The 24,982-nt window shown below is 34.9% G+C and overlaps 1 protein-coding gene across 5 annotated transcripts in view; it reads right to left on the bottom strand.

The window, feature by feature from the left end:
* Positions 1-24,982, bottom strand: part of LOC118199010 (neprilysin-1-like) — a 366,463-nt gene that overhangs the window by 122,107 nt on the left and 219,374 nt on the right. For all 5 annotated transcript variants that reach the window (XM_085813638.1, XM_085813641.1, XM_085813637.1 and 2 more), the window contains 2 exons: positions 11,574-11,657; positions 8,887-9,089 (listed from right to left, as the gene is read on the bottom strand). In XM_085813638.1, coding sequence (XP_085669764.1) covers positions 8,887-9,089; positions 11,574-11,657 — 287 coding nt within the window. The remainder of the gene's footprint in view (positions 1-8,886; positions 9,090-11,573; positions 11,658-24,982) is intronic.

The following is a 24,982-nucleotide window of genomic DNA, read 5'->3' as shown; positions in this document are numbered from 1 at the left end:
GACAGAGACAGGAAGATTTTGATTCATGTACTGCAATCTAAATAGAACTTAGTTTAAGTCAAAAATTATCTACACTTTTGTCATAACCTTTTTTACATTGCGCATTTTGTCTTCTGGCTTCGCATACTTTATTGTTATGCTGTCGTGGTAATGCTGTGAAAGTTTGATCTTAATTCCTTCATTTTTCTTCCTTCTGTTGCAGATATATCATGGTTGCTCCATTAGAAGTTTACATTAAAAAGGAATAACGACCAGTGATGCTTTGATGGGCAGAGCCATGACTGGTGTTCAGAGCAGATGCTACCTCATCGATAGTGATTCGCCTATTCGCCATAACCATCTCTCGACCTTGCTGAAATGTTGTCATCTGTAGTGGAGGTTGATGGCAGTCTCGTTCCCTGTTCATACGTTACACTTGTTCGACCACTTTTAAACATCTCGAGCCTCAAAAACACAGTTTTAGTGATAATGCACTTCTCCCATATTGCGATGGATGTCTGACCCTTTGACACACTCCGACTAGAGCAATTGGATAACTGTTCGTTGTTCCTCTTTGGTGCAAACTGCTAATGGAGCAGCCACGATATATCTGCAACAGAAGGGATAAAATTGGAGGAATTAAGATCAAACTTTCACAGCATCACCACAACAATATGCGAGGACAGAAGGCAAATTGCGCAATGTAAGAAAGATTATGACAAAAGTGTAGATAATTTTTGACTTGCCTACATATTTATAAAATATTTATCAGTTGCATTCGTCTACAAAATTTGCATAACCAATTTTGAAAATTTTTTACCCAAACAATTGCAAATTTTAGCAAAAATTCTACAATCCATGAAAAGTCATTTATAAAAATGAAATTGTATAAGCACAAGCACGCAATAAATAAATAAATAAAACTAGATTTAATAATATGAGTACTCATTTAAAAAATATTTCTACTTTGTTTATTACTAAATAATATAAAAACTGTGCACAAGGTTTTTAATGCAGATTTGTTATCGCGTGAGCACAGGCTTGTTTCACAACATTTGCACTTCTGCAGCTGAAGAAGAGTGTCCTATATTCAAACCTTCGTTACTAGTCCTGCAAATTTATGAATACCAATCTGATTGCTTTTCCACCTCCAATAAATTATGTGTATTTTGTTAAAATAAAATATTAATATTGAATATTTTTCAGATTAATTTTTTTGCGGATTTATTAGATCTGAAAACAATCTTCTTTTCTTCCATAGATCCAATGCCTTTTTCACACGAATGTCTTTGCATGTACAGAGCTGTTCGCACACTTTTTAGACGACTTTGCCTTGTTGTAAAAAATAAAACTTCGACTTAGAATTTTTTTTAATTCAATTATATTTCTGGAAGTATAAATTATCGACCATTATTTGACAGTATAGTTTTCATTCAAAACGTTGCTTTAAAGAAGCAATGGAAGGAAGACTGTGTTTGTGTTCTTTCGGAAGAAAATCATTCGTATTTAGTAATTAAAAAACGTTGTGAAAGCCGTGGTTTTATGTTATGTTAAGCTACAATAGGCAATGCTATCAATAACAAAGCGAAAAAAACGTCAAAATTTAACTTGAAGTAGAAAAATTGTTCCGAATACCTATCCAAGGAAAAAAGGGAATGTTTTGAATATTGCAAAAGTTAGATATTTAATGTTAAAAGAAAATCCGGCAAGTCAAAAGACAGTTACAGAATCATTAAAATGCTCAATGTAAACTGTAAAAAAAGTGATTAATGCTGATTTGAATTTTAAAAAGGCGAAAAAACATAATGTGTATAGTCTTTCTACACGACATATCTCCAAATGTCTTGCAGAATTCTTTATGAGAAACATTTCTATGGACAAAAATGGAAAAACATTATCACAATGTACGAAACTTTGATGTATTGGATTAGTCCATAAATTCGTGCGCATTTTTTGGTAAATTTTTAAATAATATAAAAAACACAATTTAACATTTTAATCAGTTATATATTTTCCTCCATTATCTACAATGTCTCGCCATCTTACAGGCAGCTTTTTTTATGCCGTAGCTATAGAAAGACTAGTTTTGATGTAAAAAAAACTTGAAAGTTCATTGTGTACAGCCTGTTTAGAATTTAATTTTTTTCCCAGTAAAAAATTTTGTAAGGCACGAAATAAGTGAAAATCACTTGGGTCAATATCTGGGGAAAAGCTCCCAATTAAATTCACTCATTTTTTGCAGCGTTGTTCGAGCCGTAGTCGGTCTAGCGTTATCATGATGAAACAACACTTTCTCGATAGTCACCAATTGTGGGCATTTTTTGATCAATTCTGAGTTTAGATGGCAAAGGTGTTCACTATAAACTTCTGAATGAATCGTTTGATTTGGTTCTAACAGTTCAAAACGTTCTGAAACGGGGTTCATCTTTAATGCTGTTTTTTTCCAACTTTAAATTTTTGAAACCATTTCTTGGCAGTTCTTACACTATTAGTGCGTTCACCATGTACAATATTAATTTTTATCGCTGCAAACCCGGCAGATTCACCACACGAAAATAAAAAATGTAGCACAGCACGTTTGTACTGATTATCTACTCGTATATTCATCTTCTATAGGTACTACAATACGTTCGATATTTACGAAAGTTGGTGACGAACTGAATAATATGTTAGTCAAACGATGATAAGTTTCAACAACAGGTTCAAAATTGTATTATTTTAGTAAATGCGTCATAGTGAATTCCACGCATACTTTTAATGCGCGCGAACTTATGGACTGTACCTAAATGACTGCAATAAAGAGAGATCCATTTATTATCATCAAAAAGAAGAAACAAAACCTTAAAATAGGATTCAAGGAATTTAAGGAAAGTTTCTTTAAGGGATTTAAGATTGTTGCTAGTTTTTCATATAACGGCAAAATAAAAATAAAGAGTGTAGAGTTCTTCACTTTGTAATTCTAAGTTAATATTGGAAATGAGCCATCTAACTGATAAGCGAATAATCACTTAAGTTCGGTGACAAGAAACAACAAGATAGAAGGGTAACTAACCCTTTATTATTTCAATAAGATTTAACAAAACTCCGCCTGGGAGTGTACAAACAAAGCCCGCACTTGGGCTTGAACTTAAAAGACTAAGAATTAAACTAAAACTAAGATTAACTAAAGAAATACAGCCGAAGCTATCAAGGTTCAAATCGAGTTGGCCCCTTAACTTATTTGACTAAGAAGCTTTGCAAGGGCCTGAATACGGTCGAGCGTAATAACAGCTTTGAGAGAGAGGGTGGCCAAAAAGGCAGACGCGCGTAAATCAGAATAATTTTTCTCATTAAATATTCAGCAAGATTCGAAAACTACGTTCTGGCTGGAAGCAGTAAGTTGAAGTTAAGAATTTGACAGGAAAGGAACTTTAACTTAAAATTTAACTGTTAATAAAATTAACATAATCCTTACAAGAGAATGGAGAAAAATATGTATGAATTAACTTCTCTTTACACGCAGTGTGATCAGTCAGTAGAACTGCATCAAGACAAAGCAAGCAGCGATACGTCAAAATCTACAGTTAATTTCCTGGAACAAATGGAATAAAGACCTTGCCCAGAAAGCTGCCGATATTGCTCCAGGGTCCAAGCGAAATACGAGCTGCTGAGTCCGGTCGCACGACAAATTACGACATCAGCATCGGCTGATCCAGACCCGTGAAGGGATGATGAAGTCAGGAAAGACCAGCAGGAAGACCGTGACATTAAACCCATAATTGATTTAATAGAGTCATCAAAGAGAAAAACTACATGGCAGGAGATTTCTATTAGTCTTCATATCCTTACTAAATCTCCTGATCTATCACCGATGTATTTTTGTGCTTTTGGACTTTCAAAAAGCGCGTTGGCCAAACGTTGACCTAAAGCTTCCTTAGACTTTGGAAAGCTGTTAGGCTTAATTGTCTTGGAAATTCCGGTGTATAGAGATAATGAAGAATAAAAGTTATCGAATAGAACATTTAAAACATAAAAATCTTAGTTAAAATATTTCTTAAAATACAATAAAAGTCGTCTAAAAATGGGCGAACAATTTCTGTATTCTGCGGAAATATATCTATTCGATAAAAAGAGAATATCTTTGCGTTAATTATAATAGTATTTATTCCTCTATTCTGTGTTTTTTTAACTACGTTGATATTAATTGTGATTTTAAGTTAACAGAGAACACCGTCTCCGGGTAATACACCGATTAATCAGGACATGTCTGTATTCAAAATAAGTATATAAAAAGTAGCACAGTTTTAATTTGGGTCTTCATTCATTCGGAAAAAAGTGTTTTTAAATTTTCCCAAACTAGTGAGGTTCGTGAATATAATAACAAAGCAGGAACGCGGAGAAATTTCAGCTTGTTTGAGAAAGCAATGCGCCGCATTCCTTTCCTAAGTTCGCTTTGCATCCCCAATGATCAAACGCTTTTTGTTAGAGATGAGTTTTTACTCAAACTTTTGTTAGACTGTCTTCCTTTCTTCAGATGATGAAGAATGGATTTAAAAAGAATGATGCTCGCACTTGATTAATATCTTTTTTTTTTCCGCCTTCATTTTGTTCGAGTGCGTTGTGTAAAAATAAACAAAAGAAAGTTCCTTTACTTGTTTCCGTTTGGATTTGAAAGACCGCCTTCTTTTATTCAGAGCCTTATTTAAATAGATTCATTTCAGGATCTCCTGTACATCTCTTGTGGTAATATTTTTCTTTTAGACGATCCAAAATTTAATTGCAAGGACAAAATATAAAGAACCCTTAGCTTCTTTTGTGTCGCGTTCTTTTAAATAACGACGATAAATAAATTTCTTTTGCTTGCAGAATATGTAACAGCAACGGAGTTATTTACATTTCGATAACCTGACCTTAACACCACAAAACAAACAACTGGTTTTAAAGAACTTGTACTGCATTATTTAAAAGACTTTACAATGCAATAAATGCGAATTATAATATTAAGTATTTATGCTGTGGACCAAAAGGGATACCGTCCTACCAGCGGCCAAGCAGTAATTCTCTGAACATTGGTATTTCGATTCCCGGCAATAATCCCGACGGAAGTTCTCCCCGAAGGTATTTTTAAATTTAGGCAGATACACGGTGATCAGCGAATAAGCCCTGATTTCAAAATTAAATATCTCTACAACAAAGATCGATAGAATTATGCGGTAAACTGTATGTTCATTAGCAAAACTGTAAAAATGGTGTACAAGAGTTTAGAAAATTTAGTTACGAAAATCGTTAACAGATGGCGCTCTATGCGGAAAACTTTTCCTGAAAAGAGTAAAATAAATAAATAAATAAATAAATAAAGTGAAGCAGCCTTTGCAATCAAAATACAATTTTTTCAAAATGGTCACCGTTCGAAACATTGAGGTGGCGTAAACGAACAATGAGGTGGCGAACAAGGAAATTTGACATCACGTCTTGCAATGTCTCAATGGAAATGGAATCACATGCAACACCAATCAACGATTCAAGCTCATCTAGAGTAGCGGGATTGTTTCGATAGACAATGTCTTTTAATGCGCCCCACAGAAAGAAGTCACAAGGACTCAGATCGGGAGAATATGGAGGCCAAGCTATTCCTGTGTCAGTAAATTGCGGATAATCTGACGCAATCACTCTATTCCCAAAGTATTCACGAAGAAAGCGAAAAACTTTATCTGTTCGATGTGGTCGAGCCCCGTCTTGCATAAATCAGTTGATACCTGGTCCATACTTCAACGCTAGTTGAGTGCTGACAAATTGTTCCAAAATTGTAACGTAACGTTCAGTAGTTATCGTTTCTCGTACGAAAAAGGGTCCGATAATGCCTCTGGCGCATACCGCAGCCTATGTAGTAACTTTAGGCGAATGCAGTGCTTTTTTTTCACACGAATGAGGATTTTCGGAACCCCAAAATCTCCAGTTTTTACTTCCTTGTACGAAGTAAAAAGGAAGTATTGTAATCGCGAAAAGTTTCAGGCAACATATTTCAACGAAAATATCCATTTTTAACGCTTTAAAATTAATTCTGAAGAGAGTTTTTCGTGGCGTCTGTACGAACGTACAGACGTACGTACGTACGTACGTATCTCGCATAACTCAAAAACGAGTAGCCTCAGAACGTTGAAATTTTGTATATAGGACTGCTGTAACATGTAGATGTGCACCTCGTATTTTGGTTGCAATCGGCCGCACCAAACGTATATAAATATATTTATATATATATCCACTCTGTTACCCGGCTTAGTGATCTCAGTTTCTTTACTCTTATATGTTTGTAAATTGTACATTTTTTGCTTTAAAAATGATTGAATTATGTTGTTTTTATCTTCCGGTTAAGGTTTTTATGACTTTCGTAATTCTGGAAGCAATATTTGTACAATTATCAACAATTTAAAAGTTGTTTAAGTGCGGTTAAGTTTTAAATAACATGGCGGACATATTTGTTTACATTTGAAACAGCAGAATTGTAGATTTGTTGCCAATCTAGAGAGACTAAGCTTCGCAACACAAAAAAATCGCCTTCATTTATTATTGCGAATTAAATCATGTTTAATCCTTTCTGGAATTTTTTCGAGGAAATAAGTGTTTAAGATTTACTTCGTAATTTTTAATTCAGATATTTTGAGTTTTTATGTATTTTTGCCTTGTCGCGAAGTGAGAACTGAATTAATTGAATGAGAAATACTAAATCGTCTGTGAAAAACTGTTTCTTTTCTGTTTTGTTTGCTTAATTTCTTTCATACATCGTGTTAGCTTTATTATAGTATTTGAATAGAACATGTGGCAATGATAATTCTTCAAATGATATAAATTTTGTGCATTCAGAGTGTCGTTATAGTAAACAAATATAGTGAATTTTAAAGAATGCATTTATTCTATTGTGGTTTATGCGCTGTCGACGAAGTAGATTTAATTTAATCCAATCAATTTAAATGAAATTCAAGAAAAAAATGCGTATAATTTAATATTTCGTTCAAGGAAGTCATGTGGTGTACACATCAGATTTTTTTTTATTAACGATTCCATTCAAATGAAAATGTGCCTCATCTGCGAACCAGTCGCAGCTCACATGAAATCTGTCGTTGTTGACCATTGTTGGAATCTGATTCGCAGAGTCACCCCTTTGTTGCACATCTTTCATGGGTATGGCCTGATGACTTTGGATTTTGTATGGAAACAGCCGTAGGCTATTTTTTAATATTTTTTGCGTGCTCGTGTACTTCAAACCTGTCTCTGATGCAATCCGTCGGATGCTTTTCTTAGGATTTTACTTTACAATTCCAGAAACTTTGGCTACATTGGAGTGACTACAGTTTGCCTAGGCCCAACATTTCCCTTTCAATCATCAGCTACACTGACAGTCCGTTCGAATTTCGCGAAGAGCATGTGAATGGGTTTCGCATCGGGTTCAACTGGAACATTGAATCGGTTTTGAAAACTGCGACGTGTTGCCGTAGGACTATGTTCTAATTGGTGAAATTCCAGAACCAAAAAAAAAAACGTTCAACGGAATACATTATTTCACTTTCTACGCTAGCCTTTTTTCACCTGCCAACACTCGTACTGATCACTTTCGAATTCAAAACCCATTTTTAAAGACTCTTGATAGGTCATTGCGATAAGAGCGCCATCTGTTAACGATTTTCATAGCTAAATTTTTTAAACTTTTGTACACCATTTTTACAGTTTTGCTAATAAACATACAGTTTACCGCATAATTCTATCGATCTTTGTTGGAGAGATATTTAATTTTGAAATCAGGGCTTATTCGCTGGTGACCCTGTATGTCTTGAGTGCTCTGCCATAACCAAACAAAGCAAAACAAACCAGTCCAAACGTATAGCGAGGACCAATTAATTAACTCAAATGTAAGGCCACTGAGTATGGAATGGTCGAATCGTTAGCTTTTGAGAAGCGAAATCCATTAATAGATTTGGTTTGCTTTATCTGATAATGGCAAAACACTCCAGGGCTATCTGCCTAAGGAAAGGGATGCTTTCGTAGAGGACTTTCTATTGGAAAGTTCAAACAGACACTTGAGCCGCATATATATATGGGGTGAAGTAACATTATCTCCTCCAAAACGGCTGGCTCACGGGTTTAGCAAAGCACACCGTTGGATTCCGCAGGTCCGTGGCACGCCATTTTGACCATTCGCGTCGTCGTGGGACTTTAATTAGCCGAGATATTAATTAAAAACTAATTTCTCCCTACGTTTTCCACTCTCTTTTTTGGGTTTTCCCTATTAGAGGAATTTGGGTAAGTGCCAAATTCTTTTTTCTCGAATATCTACGGAACGGCACCGAGTTATTCGAGACACTCGGTTTTCAAAAAATTCTCCGAATCCATCGATACCGTTCTCATCTTCGTACGACTTTAATCGCCCGAGATATTAATTAGAAACCGCGGAAACCTTAATTTCCTCGCTCATTTTTCCGAGTGGCAACAATAAACTATCGGCGACAAATGCTTAAGCCGCTTATATATATAAAGAAGATTTGGTTAAAGTTTAACCCTCTGATAACCAAAGCACATGTCAAAATTGAAACGAAAGCATAAATATTTCAAAACTGAAACAAAAGCATAAATATTTCAAAACTGAAACAAAAGCAATTCAATAAAGTTAATAAAAGTGATATAAAATATAAAAAATTGTTGAAAATTTGTTGGTCATTTCAAAGGAGCAAACGAAGAATTTTCAACAGAGCCACGTTTCTAAATTATATGAAGATGACTGTAAAAATAGAAACATTTGAAAAAAAAAGTTTAAAAATACCAATTAATTATTAATAGATATAAAAGTTTATAAAAGCGTAATTTGAAATTTCTAAACTTTATATAAATATACATACATACATATGTGTATGCACACACGAGCACAAATGCAGTTACCTGAATAATGTGTATAGAAGAATTTTTGCCGTCTGGTCCTACCCATTGGCCTAAAAGAATGTCATTGTTATACTGCCTTAATCTGGCAATCTGATATACCCAGTCAAAATTTTCTTCCGACCAATTAGAATTAATTACCGGCCAGCCGCCTAGTTCTTCTAATAGTTCCAGAAGTGGCTGTTCTTTGAGCTGTTCTATGGCCGCTACAGAAAGAAAAGGCGTATAGTTAGTTAGGCACGAATAAACACTAAAGTAAAAGTAACACACTGAATAACAATTATTAGAAATTCAAACAACAGTAATCAGCATTAATGTTTAGAATTTCCAGTACTAGTTTTGAAGATTTTGCTACAGGACTTCCTTCTTCAGCTGCAAGAATGTAAATGACGAAAGACAAGGTTTTAGGAGCGAGCTTTTTTGTAGCTGTAAAATGAGCTATTTTTACTTCCTTGTACGAAGTAAAGAAAGTAAAATTTGGGGTTTCAAAGTAATATTATTCAACGAAAATATTTTTTTTGACCACTCTCGAATCCATTTGAATGATTTTTTGCGTGACATCTGTACATATGGACAGAATAAAGGAACTCTTTATTCCAAAACGAATTGCAAAATGGATGTAAAACGGATTTAGCAGAGACGTTTTAGTGACGTCTGTACGTATTAGGTATGTAAGTATCTTACATAACTCAGCAACGAATAGCCACAGAATGTTGAAATTTTGTATCTGAGACTGCTACAACATTTAGTTGTACACCTGCCCTTTTTCGTTGCAATCGATCATACTAAACATACATACAGCGTGTCTCATAAATGTTACGACAAACTTCTGGGGAAGGTAGAGCACATCATAAAGTTTAAGAATTGCATAGAAACCTTGCCCAGAAACGTCAGTGTACGCCCCCAGGGGGTGTTCTACAATAGACTGCTAATGGAAAGTGAGGATTGCCTCATTTTAAGAGGTAAGTACCATACGAAGAGAATGGAACGCTATACGAACAAAGATCTTGTGAACATGTGATTCCAACATGATGGAGCGCCTGTTCATTTTGGACTTTTTTTTTGTAGTCATTTGAACAGATCATTCCCGCATCGATAGATTGGGGGGGGGTGGACCGGTTCCCCGGCCCTCATGCTCAGCGGATTTATTGAGCCTTAATTTCTTTTTGTGCGGCGCCATCAAAAGTGTCATGTATCATGATCCTGCTGTGTCTGAAATGGATCTCCTGGCAAGGGAACATGTCCGACAATCAATGGTCCGTCGGTGTCAGGCATGTTTGGCGTCTGATGGTGCAAACTTCGAGCATCTGTTGTGTCATTCAAGCTGTCTTACACCATTTATATTTATGTCCAATAAATGTTTCAAATTAATCACTTGCTCTTGTTTCCTTTCCCATCTTCTACCCCTGCTACCACTTACTCCTGACATTTCCGGTCATGGGTTCCTATGTAATTCTTAATCCTTATTATGTGCCCTACCTCCCCCAGAAGTTTGTCGCAACATTTACGGAACACCCTGGATATACATTTCCACCCTGTTGTAGAGACATTAGGATATTTCGAAGGAAGAGGGATAAAAAAATGAGCAATGCCCTCGCTGGGACTCGAACCACGTACCTCTCGAATACCCGCCGAGCGTGCTGACCACTGTACCACGAAGGCATGCAAAGAAGACGGGAGAAATACCTTATAGTATTACCCGGCTCGGCGAGTTCAACTTTTATCATTCTTATATGTTGGTAAATTGTGCATGTTTTGCTTTAAAAGTTATAGTATAATGTTATTCTTATGTTCTGTAGTTTTAAGGCCTCTAGTTATTCTGCATCTAATTGTCGTAGAATTATCAACAATTTAAAACTGTAGTAATGCTAGGCCTAACGGAACCACTATCTGTTTACTTTGAAACTCTTAGCAGAATATTGAATCAAGTCAGTTGGTGCACCAACTTCAATGCCTCCTTGCACAGTGAGACCAAACGTTAACTTAAAATTTTGTGAACCGAAAATCTGGTCTTCCTGCCCATTGACCAATAGCTTGTTTTCGCAAAGAAACTCTAATTTTGATTGCAAAATAATTTTTTTTAACTGTTCGTAATTGTATTTTGTGTTTTATGTTTTTCTATATTTTACAATGTTTAGTGAAGAAGTTTTGAGTTTTTATGTAGTTTTGCCTTGCCGAATAGTGAGAAGTCAATTGATTGAATGAGAAATATATCTCTAATTAAATTCGAAATAATTAGCTCAGTGCAGGAAAACGTGTGTACAATTTAATAGGCCGTTCAAGGAAGTCATGTGATGTTCAGATCAGATATTTTGTTTCAATTTCCGTGCATGGAAAACGAATGTTAGTAGATATATTAGTTATAAAAAGAAAGAAAACTAGATTTAAATTGTGTTGAATTTAAGTTATTAAGAAAGACTTATAAAGATTCATTAACTTCATTAATTATAAGAAAGGTTCACAAATAAAGAAAATCCTGCAGATTGTGTAGTTTTCCCTTGCAGGAAATAGTATGTATTTAAAATAAAATTTTGTTCTTTAGACATAATATTCTTTCCATTGTTTCATGTTAAATTATCTACATAAATGATTAATTAATAATTTGATTCATATGAGCATTTAATAAAAATAAAAAACAGCATTTAATTAAAGAATATCAAATTAGAAGAAAAGAATTTATAAACACATACTTTCATTCATACACGAAGCATATAGATGTTTTGCACTTATCGTAGCATTGCTGTCTTCTTCAGATATTGGTTCCTCTAAAAGTTCTGAAAAGAATTCAAATATAAATTAAAAGCGTTTAAAAAATTTTAATAAATCACTTAATTATAGTGATTTATTAACATTTTTTAAACTTTTCACGAAACATTTCATAGTGAAACTGAAATATCTTACAGAGAAATTTTTCTTTTAAATATTGCGCTTTGGTTAGTCAGTTTTCCAGAGGACATTTCAGATATAGATCATAAAGATTTAAATAAGAAAAGTTTTAAAACTAATATTTTCCTCCACATACTTTAATTTATTCAAAAAATGTTCCTGTTAAAGCAATATTTTATTATATTATCGAAAAATACTATTCATTTACGCGGCAAAACTAAGCTCTATTTTTCAGTTACTCATACACAGTACGTATAGAAAGTCTATTTTAACAAGCTCCAAGAAACATGCCAAAGGATAATTGACGTCCTTTATTACAATGACATTTTAATTTGTTTCTCCTAAATTATCGCCTGCTTACGAGTATATGTGTTATACTGTTAATCTTTTGATGCTATCCAGTGATTATCTACTGTTACAGATTCGAAAGCTGAGCAAAAAATAGAAATAATATTTTGTTTTTAAAGCGGGGAAAACAGTAGCGAATATTGGGCAAAGCATACACGGATCAAGAATTAACATAATTTAATGATTTCTGGTGGTACGGCAGAATTTGTAATGAATGCAAAGATGTTGATAAACTTAGTTATTATCGCCTTTTGCAATATCAAGAGATGACAACATAAAAAAAAAATTGTCAACTGGAAAAAAAATCTCATCTGTCAGTTTAAATGATCGCTGATGAGCTTACTAAACACACCGTTCACAGAATTGTAGTAGAAGCTCTTAAAAAAAAAGGTAGAAAAAAAAGAGAATTTGTCTCTTACAACTGGAATGCAACATAGGAAAAAGTCGGATTTCAAAAAGATCGAAAATCATCTGCTTGGGTGTGAAATGGCTCACCATGGCCAAAGAAGCTTCGCTTTCAGAAATTGGTTAGAAGCTATGTTTGTGCCATTTTATGATTGGGAAATAGCAATTCTTAATGAATTTGTTCCTGAAAAATAAACGGTTACCTGCATATTTAAAGAGGCCCACTACAGACTGAGTTCTGAAGACAATGCAGCGTATTAGTCTCCATAAAGCTTAACAAAGTAAATGGTTTTTGTTGCTATACAATGGGCAATACAACTCCATTTCCGTCAAGTACTTTTCAGAAAAGAAAGGCGTCACAAATCGAAAGCACATTTTTTTTGTCACCAAATTTGACATCTACAGAATACTATATACTTCTTTAAAATGAAGTCTTTACTCATAAACCATTATTTTGTTGAAGAAATTCACTAAACCCGTAACCAAAGACTTAAACAGTGTTCCAACAGGCGAGTTCTACGAAAGTATCAAATAGCTTTATAAATATGCCAAATGAAGTATGGACTTAAAAGAATCGTATATTTGGAAATAAAATAGTAAGAAGGATTTATTCTTAATGTTTAGATTTTGTATGAACTATAACTTTCAAGACGTACTCTGTATACGTGGATAGAAAAATCTTAGAACGTTATCAACTTCCAGGGTATAAGTTAGATGATAAGTTTCTCATTATCTTAAACAATATTTATTTTATGTTTGTCTTGAAAATAAAATTATAAATTCTTTACAAAGGAAAACAACTGGAAAGGGATAAAGTTTGGTTTTAGAGTATGAAGATTATTTCAAAATAACTGGCCTGTAATTCAGTTTACAACGCATCAGCTGTCTAAAGAGTGGCCATATAGAACATTAAGCTGTAAATTTTTATCTCTTATTAAAAATTGCTTCATGTTTTTATAGTTAAAGTTCAATGTTCATTGTTATTTTGTTTTATTCATGTTGCACCATTGGAGAGGTTACAGATAAGTTGTGTGGCTTTTCCCAGAGCAATTATATGCATAAAGGGGAATAATTATAATTTTCCAATCTTACAATTATGAACTAAGATGGAAATAATTTGCGTTTTGTATTTGTTTGAGCACCTAATGGTCTGCAAGAAAACCTCGAAGTATCTCATATTCATGTAATTTAAACAAAGAATACACAATGTTTAAGTATTTTTCTCACTCCTTGCTGTCTGCTTCCGTGGAGTAACTGCAAAGCCTATCCTGCTAACGATTGAGAACTTTATTAATAATTACAAATGTTAGTCCAAACATATTGTTTTCTTTGCATTTATTTTTTTAAATATCAATTTCAATAGTTTGTAATAAACGTAAATGTGAATTAAAAAAGTTTTATTGAGATTTGAAAATTTGCGGATATTTCATTAGAAAAATTTATTAGCTAGAAATTAAAAACATGCAATTTGTGATTTTTATGATGATGAAGAAATACCTGAAAAAGAACATATAGCACGAAGAAGTTCCCATTTTTCAAATATGGATTACGTATTTTGAAATGCGAGTGAAACCCTTGTAAAAGGTGCAGATGCTAGCACAAGTTTAAGTTTGTGATTATACAAATAAGACGCATAAATAGAATATCGATTCGATTGGGGGTCGTATTAAGATTAGAACAAAGCGCAGTAGGGCTATCCATCTATGAGGAATGTGTCCTTCGTGAAGCACACTAAGAGAAATTGGCTTCTACTCATGTTACAAATGGAGAAACTATCATGCAATCAGACACACCGGGACATGAATTCAGGTCGATTTATTAGTAATCAGTGGTCTTAAACGCTCAGAAACTGATGGGCTACCAATAGAAATTTATTTAATGTCAAATAATTTTTAATTTAACAATAGCTCTAATTAATATTTCACTTCCTTGGTCTCATGATTGGCAGGATATGATGAGAATAAGAAATGTGAAATAAAAATGGCAGATTTGTAAAAGTTAAGTGTTGAAATGGAATTTGCTGTATAAATCAGAAATAGAATGCAGCAAAAATTCGAGATATGATGGAAGAACATGTCTTAAGTGTCATATATTCAGCCGCAGTACGATTAACTTGTACGGAAAATCTTTAAGACTGTTGGTTCTAATGGTATACGCAGTACAGCTCTGAATCTGAATCAGTAAGCATATACTATTCAGTATTGGTATTACGAATTTTACATTCTACATTCAAAAACTTTTATCAACTATTTAATCAAATATTTTACGGCATTCATAAAAATAGAACATTTTTAAAAACATTTATTAGGGAAGAATATACTAAAATTGATGAATATTTCCCAAGTATACGAGGAAAAGTAAATTAATCTTTTTATTTTAGCGTTTCAAGTTTACAGTTTGCCTATGCTAATTTTTCAGATAATCATTAATCAGTAATTGCTTTCATTTAAATTTAATTTCATTTAAATCTCCAGGAGCAAAACATTTTTTCAAAATGGTCGAAGCGTGAGCTCGAATCATTTATCGTTGGCTAAATCGATAGAATCGATAGCTCCAACCATTTATCGTAGCCTAAGTCGGCATTCAAAATCTATGCCTAGAAAAATCAGAAATAGAATGCAGCAAAAATTCGAGATATGATGGAAGAACATGTCTTAAGTCTCGTATATTTAGCCGCAGTACGATTAACTTGTACGAAAAATCTGTAAGATTGTTGGTTCTAATGGTATAAACTGTTGAATAATGACTTTTTGCTGAGTTTTAAGTTTCACATTGACGTGTTTCTTTTCCATTTGAAATATAACTACATTTTTTAAAAGTTATATTCTTAAATTAGTTAGTCTTTTTGAACGAGGTCACAGACATATTTCAAAAGACCGACTAATTTCTTTTTTATTTCACATAAATAACTTTTCTTTTCCTGATATATTGATTTGAAGTGGCGATATACCAACTTTTCTGAGAGGCGAAATCTGAATTAATTGTCTATCACATCGGAAATCGAAGTTTAAAGGATCCAATTTGCACCTTTTTCTATGTTATTTGTGAAATAATTTTCAGTACTTCAATGTGTTTTTAGAATCAGGTAAAATATTTACTCTTTTTTTTTTGGTTTGGCACTAATAATATTTTGATTACAACCAGCTGTAGATCTTTCCGATCTGTGTAGTGTTTGACTAACTTTTTATGCTTTATATTCACAACATAGGAATAACTCTTAACGTTCATCATAGAATCACTTGAAATTGTGTATAAGCTAGCCAAAAACGTTCTTGCCATTTCTGATTTGTCACTGGAAGAGTGAACCCCAGCATAAAAATATTCACCAAACCTGGCGATGAAGTGGTTAGGATAAGAGTCCGGACATTGACTAAGAGTATAAAAGCGCGTTGCACTAAATCATCAGTAAATCACACAGCGACTGATCGAAATGGACGCGTCAAAGGCTCTCGTTCGGAGTTGTTTGCCATGTGATTTTAAAGTGGGCCTGTCAGCAGCAGAATCAAGTCGCCGAATTTGCCAGGCATTTGGGGATGATGCCGTTAATGCACGAACCGCTAGACAATGGTTCCAGAAGTTCTGTTCAAGGGATATGTGTCTTAGTGATGCACCACGCAGCGGCCGGCCACAAGCGCTGGATGATGAGGCCCTGAGGGTAGCCATAAAGCGTGACAGTAGCCCAACATGTGCTGAGTTGGCTGCGCACTTCCAGGTATCTGATGAAACGATCAGACTCATTTGCACCGCATAGGAAAGGCATACAAGCTGAGCAAGAGGGTATCCCACTCACTGTCCGATGGAAACAAGCAACAGCGTGTTGCCGCCTGTTTGAAATTGCTTACTCGGTACCACAATACATCCATATTTGATTAAGTACCTACCAGCGATGAAACGTGGGTCCAGTATGACACACCCAAGAGTTACAGATATTGGTTGCGAGCACACTGCGAGACCTTCTCTCCACCCACGCAAGATCATACTCTGTATCTGATGGATTAGTCACCAAGTAATGTACTATGAGCTCCTTCCAGTGGGCCAAATCTTCACGGCAAACCTGTACTCGCAACAGTTGGAAAATGTGCATCAGGCACTGATGCATAAAGAGCCAGCATTGGTCAATCCTAAGGGTGTACTCCTCCTCCATGACAATGCAAGGCCGCATGTGGCTCGGGAGACCATTGACACCATCCAGAGTCTGGGCTGGAAGACACTACCCCATCCATCATACTCCCCAGACCTCACGCCAACAGACTGGAAAATCCTTCAACAACCGGTCAGACCTCGAAAAGGCCTTCACGGGCTTCTTTGCGTCCAAGACTTCTGAATCTTATCGCAATGGCATCACAAATCTAGCCACTCTTTAGCAAAAGGCACTGGATGCCGATGGTGATTACTTTGAGAATTAGCGCTGATTATTATTTGTTTTATGACTTTTCTTTCTGACTGCCCAAAACGGCAAGAAAGTTTTTGGTTACCTTCTACAATAGTTATAAGCATGCTATGAAACAGAAGTTACAAAAATTAATCATATAGAGTATTAATTTTACGTATAGTTTTTCAAAAACATGTGTATTTTTTAAAATTTTGAGTGCTGAGAGATATATTTGGCTATATATTACTAGTAAATCAGCATTTTCCAATTATTCTACTTCACTCTATGTATATGGTTCGTAGACATAACATGAAATGAAAAAAAAGTATCATCAATATTTTTTTTGCCAGTGAGAGTTTAACTTCAGGTTTTTGTATAAGTTTCACAAAATAATGAATTTTTGCTCAGAGTATTAATGATTGAGTGCAATTTATCAGAAAATCAGATAAATAATGTAACGAACATTTTCGAAAACACCCCTCGAACAAAGACGGTTAACTTATGCCCTTTTTCAAATTAAGCTTAAAGCAAACCTTTTAGTATTATGTTATTTTTTTTTTTTTTTTTTTTTTTTTTTTTTGTGTGTGTGTGTGTGTGTGTTTTTGAACACTATTCTTATATGGAGGAACTGAGAGTTTCGAAAGATTCGAGAGATTCCAAAACATTTGAAAATTCGAATTCGAGAAAATTCAGAAACTTTATGCAGGAACTCTTTCAAAAACCTGACGCATATTGTTACAAAATGCCCACCTGCGGTAAGATAGCTTCCCCACAAAGTGAGGTTTAAGGTTGTCAGAAAGAGCCAAGGAAAGACAACGTTTCCAGATTTGGCGCAAAATCGCCCACTTGGCGACAAAATCGGCGATGCCATAGACGGAGTGAGAACATTCTAGAACGAATTCTTACTGGTTTTCTTAAGAATGTTCTCGAAGGCAGGTCAAAAGCTATATATATATCCTGCCTATACGCGGAGTATCAAGGGTATCTTGAGTTCAGTAGTTGTGTCTTGAGTTTAGAGGCTAGCTTGAGAACGACCGAGCCGAGTCGGGAGCTGTACTTTAGTGTTATGCCGTGAAGCTGTCTTCACCGTTGTAGCCTGAAGGCTGTGTTGGCGATTGTTTCAGCGAGATTATCGTAGTTTTTTTGACGGCTGTAAACGTGTCGCAGAAACTGTTCCGTATAATAATGGCGAATAAATTGTGCTTTGATTTTTCATCAAATATTATCAATTACTCCAAATCCACGAACCCATAGAACGCAACAGTATAAACATGCTTCTTTCCCAATTGCGGGCACTAGTCGTTATAAGCATTGGCCACTACTGTGAAGTAGTCAGTACTGGTCACTTAATAATGAAGGCACCTAATAGGTGGGTCACCTTTGCCTCCTAAGAAGGAGGCAGGCAATTTTAATAAATGTCTTCTCCGGGATTCGAGCCAGGCCCTTTGGCCTGGATTCAGAGTCACTAACCACATTTCCTTCTGAGCGGCGATGCATGTGAAATAAATATGTAAAAGAATGTACACGTATAATATATATCTTAAGGAAGGAAAATGAAATAGTTTTCTAAATAAATTAGCACTTGCAAATTTCATGAATCTTGAAAAGATAAGTTTCATATGAATGATCGTTAACTGTAACGAAAGAAATCATCAAACATAGTAATGAATTCTTTCTTTCTGTGCCAGTTTTAAAAAACGCGTTTCTGCTATGCTGCTATTTTATCCCACTCTCTCGACAGCAGAGATTTTTCTCTCCTTTGATCTTACATTCTTTTTTTTCTTATAAGTTTCTTATATAGTTATTTGTCAACATAATCTTTGCATTTTTTCTCTTAAATTTAAAGCAACAAGGAGAAAGAAAATCTTTTCATATTCATTATATATATATATTTTATTTCTTTGATGTTCTGAGCCGTATTATTTTGAAATGCAAAACTTTTGCTGCTTTTCAAATATATGCCATAGTTTGGCGTTTTCGTCAAGAATAATTATACTTATATCCTGAATTTTAGTACTGTCGAGAAATAATCAGTTTTTGTAATAAAAAAGGGAATGTTTCTAAAACTTTTATCATATAGAGTTTGGTCTTTTTAGGAAGCATAAACTAGATCCAAACTCTAAAAGACTAGTGGCGAATTATTGCTGTCTTGTAAGTACAACAGAAACAAGAAAAGGATGTTAAAAACCATTTTATTAACTCAAATACAATTTAAGAGCGTAATCAACTCATGCATGTGGAAGTCAACCGTTTTGATTTAAATCAGAGGTAATGGATGAACTAAAATTAGTGCAAATAAGTTTAGCCTAACGCCTTACAATTGGAATTAAGCGCAAGATGGCTCTGATCTAAGGGCGACGTAACAAGCTTAATGGCAAGAAAAATTCAGCATCGCAGAACGCTAATCGCGAGAGAATCCAATTTAGCAACGTGGCTTTCAAAAAAGCACAAACAAGCTCTAATTCTACCTTCTAAAACCTTCCTTTAAATGGTGTCCTCTTTCTACATCATTCGAATTTCGCGCGAGCGTTAAATTTACATTCTGGCAGGAGAATGGAAATGAGATTGATAGGAAAGAATATTAACGTAAAAGAATTGGTTAGAAACTTAAATGAGACCGTATATGCACATTATTAAGGTAATATTAAATTTAAAATAAAATAGAAATGCACTTTCAAAATATTTGAAATTCTTGCCTCAATAGACTAGCATGCTGATTTTGGACCTAAATTTACAGTAAAAAAAAATCAAGCGCTATCGAGTTAGTATATAATAAAGTTTTTTTTTAAGATATATATATTAATATATGTTTTTTCAAATAGAAATGACCGATTCTATAAATAACAATAGCATTTTTATCCGCAGCGTCGCTTGTCCATTTGAGTTTTATTACAGAAGAAAGATCTTATCTTTCCAGTTGTAACTCAAAAATCTGTAGAAGAACGGTTGATTTATTTCATAAAAGAATTCATCTCTTTTCAAAAGGTGTTGGCATAGAAATTCTTGTTACTTCATGATTAATCATATTGCAATGAAACATTTTCCACAGCAAAATAATCGCTTACTTGATTTAAGTACCAGCTAGTATAAAATTTTAAGGGAATCTGAAGTTTTCTTTTAGGATTCTTACTTATACATAGAAAGATATCTGGAGAGAGAGGGGGGAGAAAATAATAAACTTACGCCAACTATTGAAAGCTTCAGCGTGCTTGTCGAATATTGCTGAAGACTGAAACGCTGGTTTAGGTTAAATTTAAAGCATTACCACATCCTATGTATCGTAAAAAAAATTTCAGATTTTGTAAACAACAGAACCTTCAATAAATACCAGGTGAAAAGAATTCTTGTGAAGCATCTATGTGTATAAAAGATATTTACTGGTACTTAGCAACTGAACTGTATTTATTCAACCACGTTTATGCTATAAAGGAAAAAAAATCACAAAATATAAAGCATATAGAAAAAGAAAAAGAATTCTTCATAGTTAAGAACCTTTACTTTTAGGTTCTGCTTTTAACTTTTAAGTTTCTGCTCTCTTTCCTCTGTTCTCTTCTGCTCTTTCCGGTGTCCTGTTCTAATGCCATCTTTAAAAAACTCACGCCAACAGAGCGCGTTTGGGACACGTTTGAAACCCACCTGCAGCCGTCCTGGAATATTGGTGAATTAACTCCCCATTGCAAAGATTAGGGCATGGTCTTCCGCTGGGTGTCATATATGCTTATTTGATTCGAGGTCACGCCGTGTTTTGGCTTGTATAGATGTCAGATGTGGCTATACTACTTAATGATTTGTGACATTTTACTTGCTATCCATTACCTCTGATTTATATTCTTAACAAAACTATCTTTCGTTTTAAATTTGTAATCGTTTCTTTTACCTCCTCATATACTAGCTATACGTTAAGTTTCGTGATAGTAATTCGTTTCCTTTTAGTTGCATAGTTGCATATGCTTTTTTTATGTGGCTGATATTGTAACGGGTTATGAGCCAATTTCTTCCATAAAAGCATTTCTTTCTTTAGACTGCTAGCTGTTTTATTCTTTGCCATAATCAAAATAAAACAAACTAAACCTAACAATGTTACTGAATGAACTAAAGTTGCTTCTTACAAGAACATAACAAAACGACTTCATATTTTTCATGCCGAAAAAAGGAAAATTCTCTAAGGAAATCAGTCAACGTTTGAGAGAATATCATTATGGTGAAACTCAATACACGGATGTGCATTTATGATGTTAGGACTGCAGGTTATTTTTACAGATGGTTTTCTGCACAATATAGATGCCGTGAGAGTTTTGTTGTACACTTTTTTTTTTACACTCTATGAATGATGTTGCAACCAAGCAACACGAACAAGGAGACATTTTTAATAAAAACTCATATCTTAAATTAAATTAAATCAAATCAATCACAAAATTTTCCAGATCAATCCACTTCCCTCCTTAAGTGTCATCTAAATTGACTTATTGCGTCAGCTTCTTCTTCATAGATTTTTAAAAATTTATCAGTTGTGTTTCTATATAGATTATTCTTAAATATGTTCCTCGGGATCTCCGAAAATAAGGATCACAGTAATTCAGATATAGTAAACACGGTGGCTAAAACTACCCACGCTTGTTAAATCGTTTATTAAAACGTTTTGAGTGCATTTTTATAGACGTATTTATTCAAGTAATCCATATCGAAACTCGCCTTATGCATTCTTACCTCATTTTTTTCGCCTACTAACGTACGCAAAAGAACACGTACACAAAAGAACACGTTATTATACTTTACTAAATAAGAAAATCTCCAGCGAAAGAGAGAGAATCTGAAGTTTGATTTTGGTTAGCAAAGAAAGCTCCCAAATTTATGACGTTATTTGGCGTGTCAACATCAGTGATGCAGAAATAATGTATTAAGAATTACGCTAATGAGTAACTAAATTAGGGATCGTAGTAATGTGTAGCACTCGTAGGCTCCGACGGCAGTAACGCGAAGGTCAATCAACTCCGCAATGTGACTGCTGTGCTGGAGTCAGTTGCGCAGCCTTCCAGTCTACATGATGATTAACCGGAGCACAGTCCGTACTCGCAGGTAGGCATTCTCATGTTCGTGGAGCATATTTAGAACCATTTGGCACCAGCTTTGGAGCGATGGGTCGGTGCATACGGTTGCAGGTACAGATCTCCTCAATAGCGTGGCAGGTGGACAGATGAGCACATGATCTGACAATAGGTCACTAAATCTTTTGTTGTTACAGGATAATGCCGAGTTCGACACGAGGTACATTACTTTCCACGTGAGCGATTCCTATACAAAGACTACCACGTTCATTCACCTGAACTAAATGCGTCCTGCTAGCAAGAGGTTTCGCGTCCTACTAGCATAAATGCGTCCTGCTAGCATTTTCTTGAATTAAATGCGTCCTGCTAGCAAGGTTTTTCTTCACACTCTTTGAGTCGACATGTATGTGCCACATAGTATTTAGCTTTATCAGTCCAAGCTACTTTTTTCCATGAGGGTCGAATAGTGATATTCCTTCTCCCATATTAAACTTCGTGACCTGAAGAGAGCAGAGATATTCTAGTGGGATGATAACGATGCAATACTTCAGAACAATATGGCTATTTGTAATTGTTTGTTCTCCAGTACTGAATTGACGAATACTCTGTTTCACTATGGGCATATAGCTTCTGTTACCATCCTAGGTATCTGGTGGGGAAGCGCTTTCATTCAAGTCTAATACATCATGACAGCTAGTTCTGGTAGTAAAGATTTTATCAGAATCCACGTACTCATTGCGGACTCTTAACACAAAAGCTCGTGAAAAGCCCACTCCTTGCATGACTTTGGAGGTGGAGCGCACTATACATACTGCCCTGACTACCTGAGTAAGATCATGTGCGCCTCGAGCTCTACCTACTAAGAGCTCAAATATTACTCCAGCGGGCTCAGAGTTACGTGCCTCACCGCACTCTTCCACTCGCCAGAATTGTGCTACAAAATACTGCTAACGGTCTATTTATCTCTAATTCACTTACTCCTGAATATATTTGCATTAATAAATATTGCGTCTTTTTTATAATGAATCTTTGTTCTCAAGATTTTACACTGAAATTGGCTGGTAAATGACTGCTTTGGAACGGAAAGGCATCCAGGTTGCTTGTAGATCTGCCATAGTTCAGGCCCGCCAGCGGCCGAATGGTAAAATCGCTGAATACTGGCAGTTCGGTCCGGGGTTTGAACCCTGGCGTACAGGTATGGGCTGCATGGGCGTTTCCGTGGTTTCTTCCATGTGTCACTTATATACGAGACTGTACCTTTTAGAAAGTCCTCCACGAAGGCATCTCTGTCCATAAGCAGATAGCCCTCGAGTGCTTTGTCATAATCAAGTAAATCAAACCAAACCTTCGGGTTTAAAATGGATTGAATGCACACAGAACCGATGAAAGCTTAAATGGAATTTATTTTCTAAAAATATTACACTTCACAGTTCTGGAACTTTCAAGACAAAAGTTCTTGTACAGTTCTTTTCAGAATGGCAGAGCGCAGACGGTAGTTACGACTTCAAGCTACTAAAAACATCAAACACTAGCAAAGCAAAGTATCTCCAGAGAGAAAGCTCGCTCTGCCATTTCCCAGTACTCTGAACTTTCCAACCTAAACAAAACTGATACTCTCTTTGTTCTTATGTATAAATTTCCCCCGTCCACCAGAGAAATTCCCAATAGCGTCGATTTCTCAAAATGGCTGGAAAGAGCACAGTTACATAAGGTCGGATATAGTTAGAGCTGTACAGGGTCGGATACAGTTATAGTTACAGAAAATCGGATCAAAACGTGGCCAAAATTGTAGATCCTTAGCTTCAAATTATTTCAGGTGTTAAACCCGTATACCAAAACCATACTGCGATTTCTTAATTTTGTAACTTTGCATTTTTTTAAAATTAACTATTAAAACTTCAGTGTTTGAAATGTTAACCTGAAATTTAAAAAAAAAAAAAAAAAAAAAAAAAAAAAAAAAACATATAGCTGTTTTTATAGTTTTGTTTTTACTAGTGTAATAGGTGGCGTTTAATGTTATCACATTTGTCCATGACTATTTTGATGACATTAATCGAACGGCAACATTAAGCAATGAAAAAAATATCTTTTAAAATATCAATAGAATTTAACTAATTTAATACAAATAATACGTACATCATCAAATGATATTACACATACATGATATAAATTTCTTGGATTTGTTTCAGAAAACGTCAGGCACGTATCTTCTTGCTGGAATTTTATTTTTTTCAAATATTTTGGCGAGAAAAAGCAAGATCATCTAAAATTCCCCTTCTTTATTCTGATTAATCCAAAAAATCTTCGTAAAACTTAGGAAACGGGCTTCTTTACACAAAGGCAAACCAAAACTAAGCTTGTTTAAATCAAAGCCAAGATAGCAACTTTAACTTCAGTTTTAAAAAGATCACCTACTCATGCTGTTTTCATACAAGCTGTTGGTTGTAATTAGGAAGAATTTTTCCACAGATATGGCTTTGTCTAACTCAACGATTCATACGTGCAAATAGGGCCCACCAGCGGCCGAGCGGTAAACTCGTTGAGCACTGGTAGTTCGGTCGGAGGTTCGAATCCCTCGAACGGGCTGGCTGCATGGGCGTTTTCATGGTTTTCCCCATGTGTAACGTGTATACGAGCCAGTTCCCTTTAGAAAGTCCTTCACGAAGGCATCTCTTCCCTTAGGCAGATAGCCCTAGTGTGCTTTGCCGTATTCACAATACACACACATACTTGCATAGTCAAACCCTGCTATAACTAATTTCAGGGGTCGAAGGTTTGGCTCGTAATATCCGGTGGTCGACTATACCCCATCTGATGAGGAAAGAAGTAGATGATCTCGCGAAACAGTGTAAAAATTGATTGATGAATCATACAGAAATATTGATTAGCTTTACAATATCTTCCAAAAGATGTTAAATAGTAATTTTAGTTCATAAAAAGTACATTAACAGCTATTTATTATTACATGCAATTAGATACCATATTTCTTTCCCGTTGTTTTCCAGTTTCACCATACGGGTATAACTTTACACAAAAATTACAC

The sequence above is a fragment of the Stegodyphus dumicola genome, chromosome 3, assembly GCF_044657685.1.
Source record: "Stegodyphus dumicola isolate Sdum_Otavi_A_Nest chromosome 3, ASM4465768v1".
Lineage (NCBI taxonomy): Eukaryota > Metazoa > Arthropoda > Arachnida > Araneae > Eresidae > Stegodyphus > Stegodyphus dumicola.
This window is presented reverse-complemented; position numbering and strand designations above follow the sequence as displayed.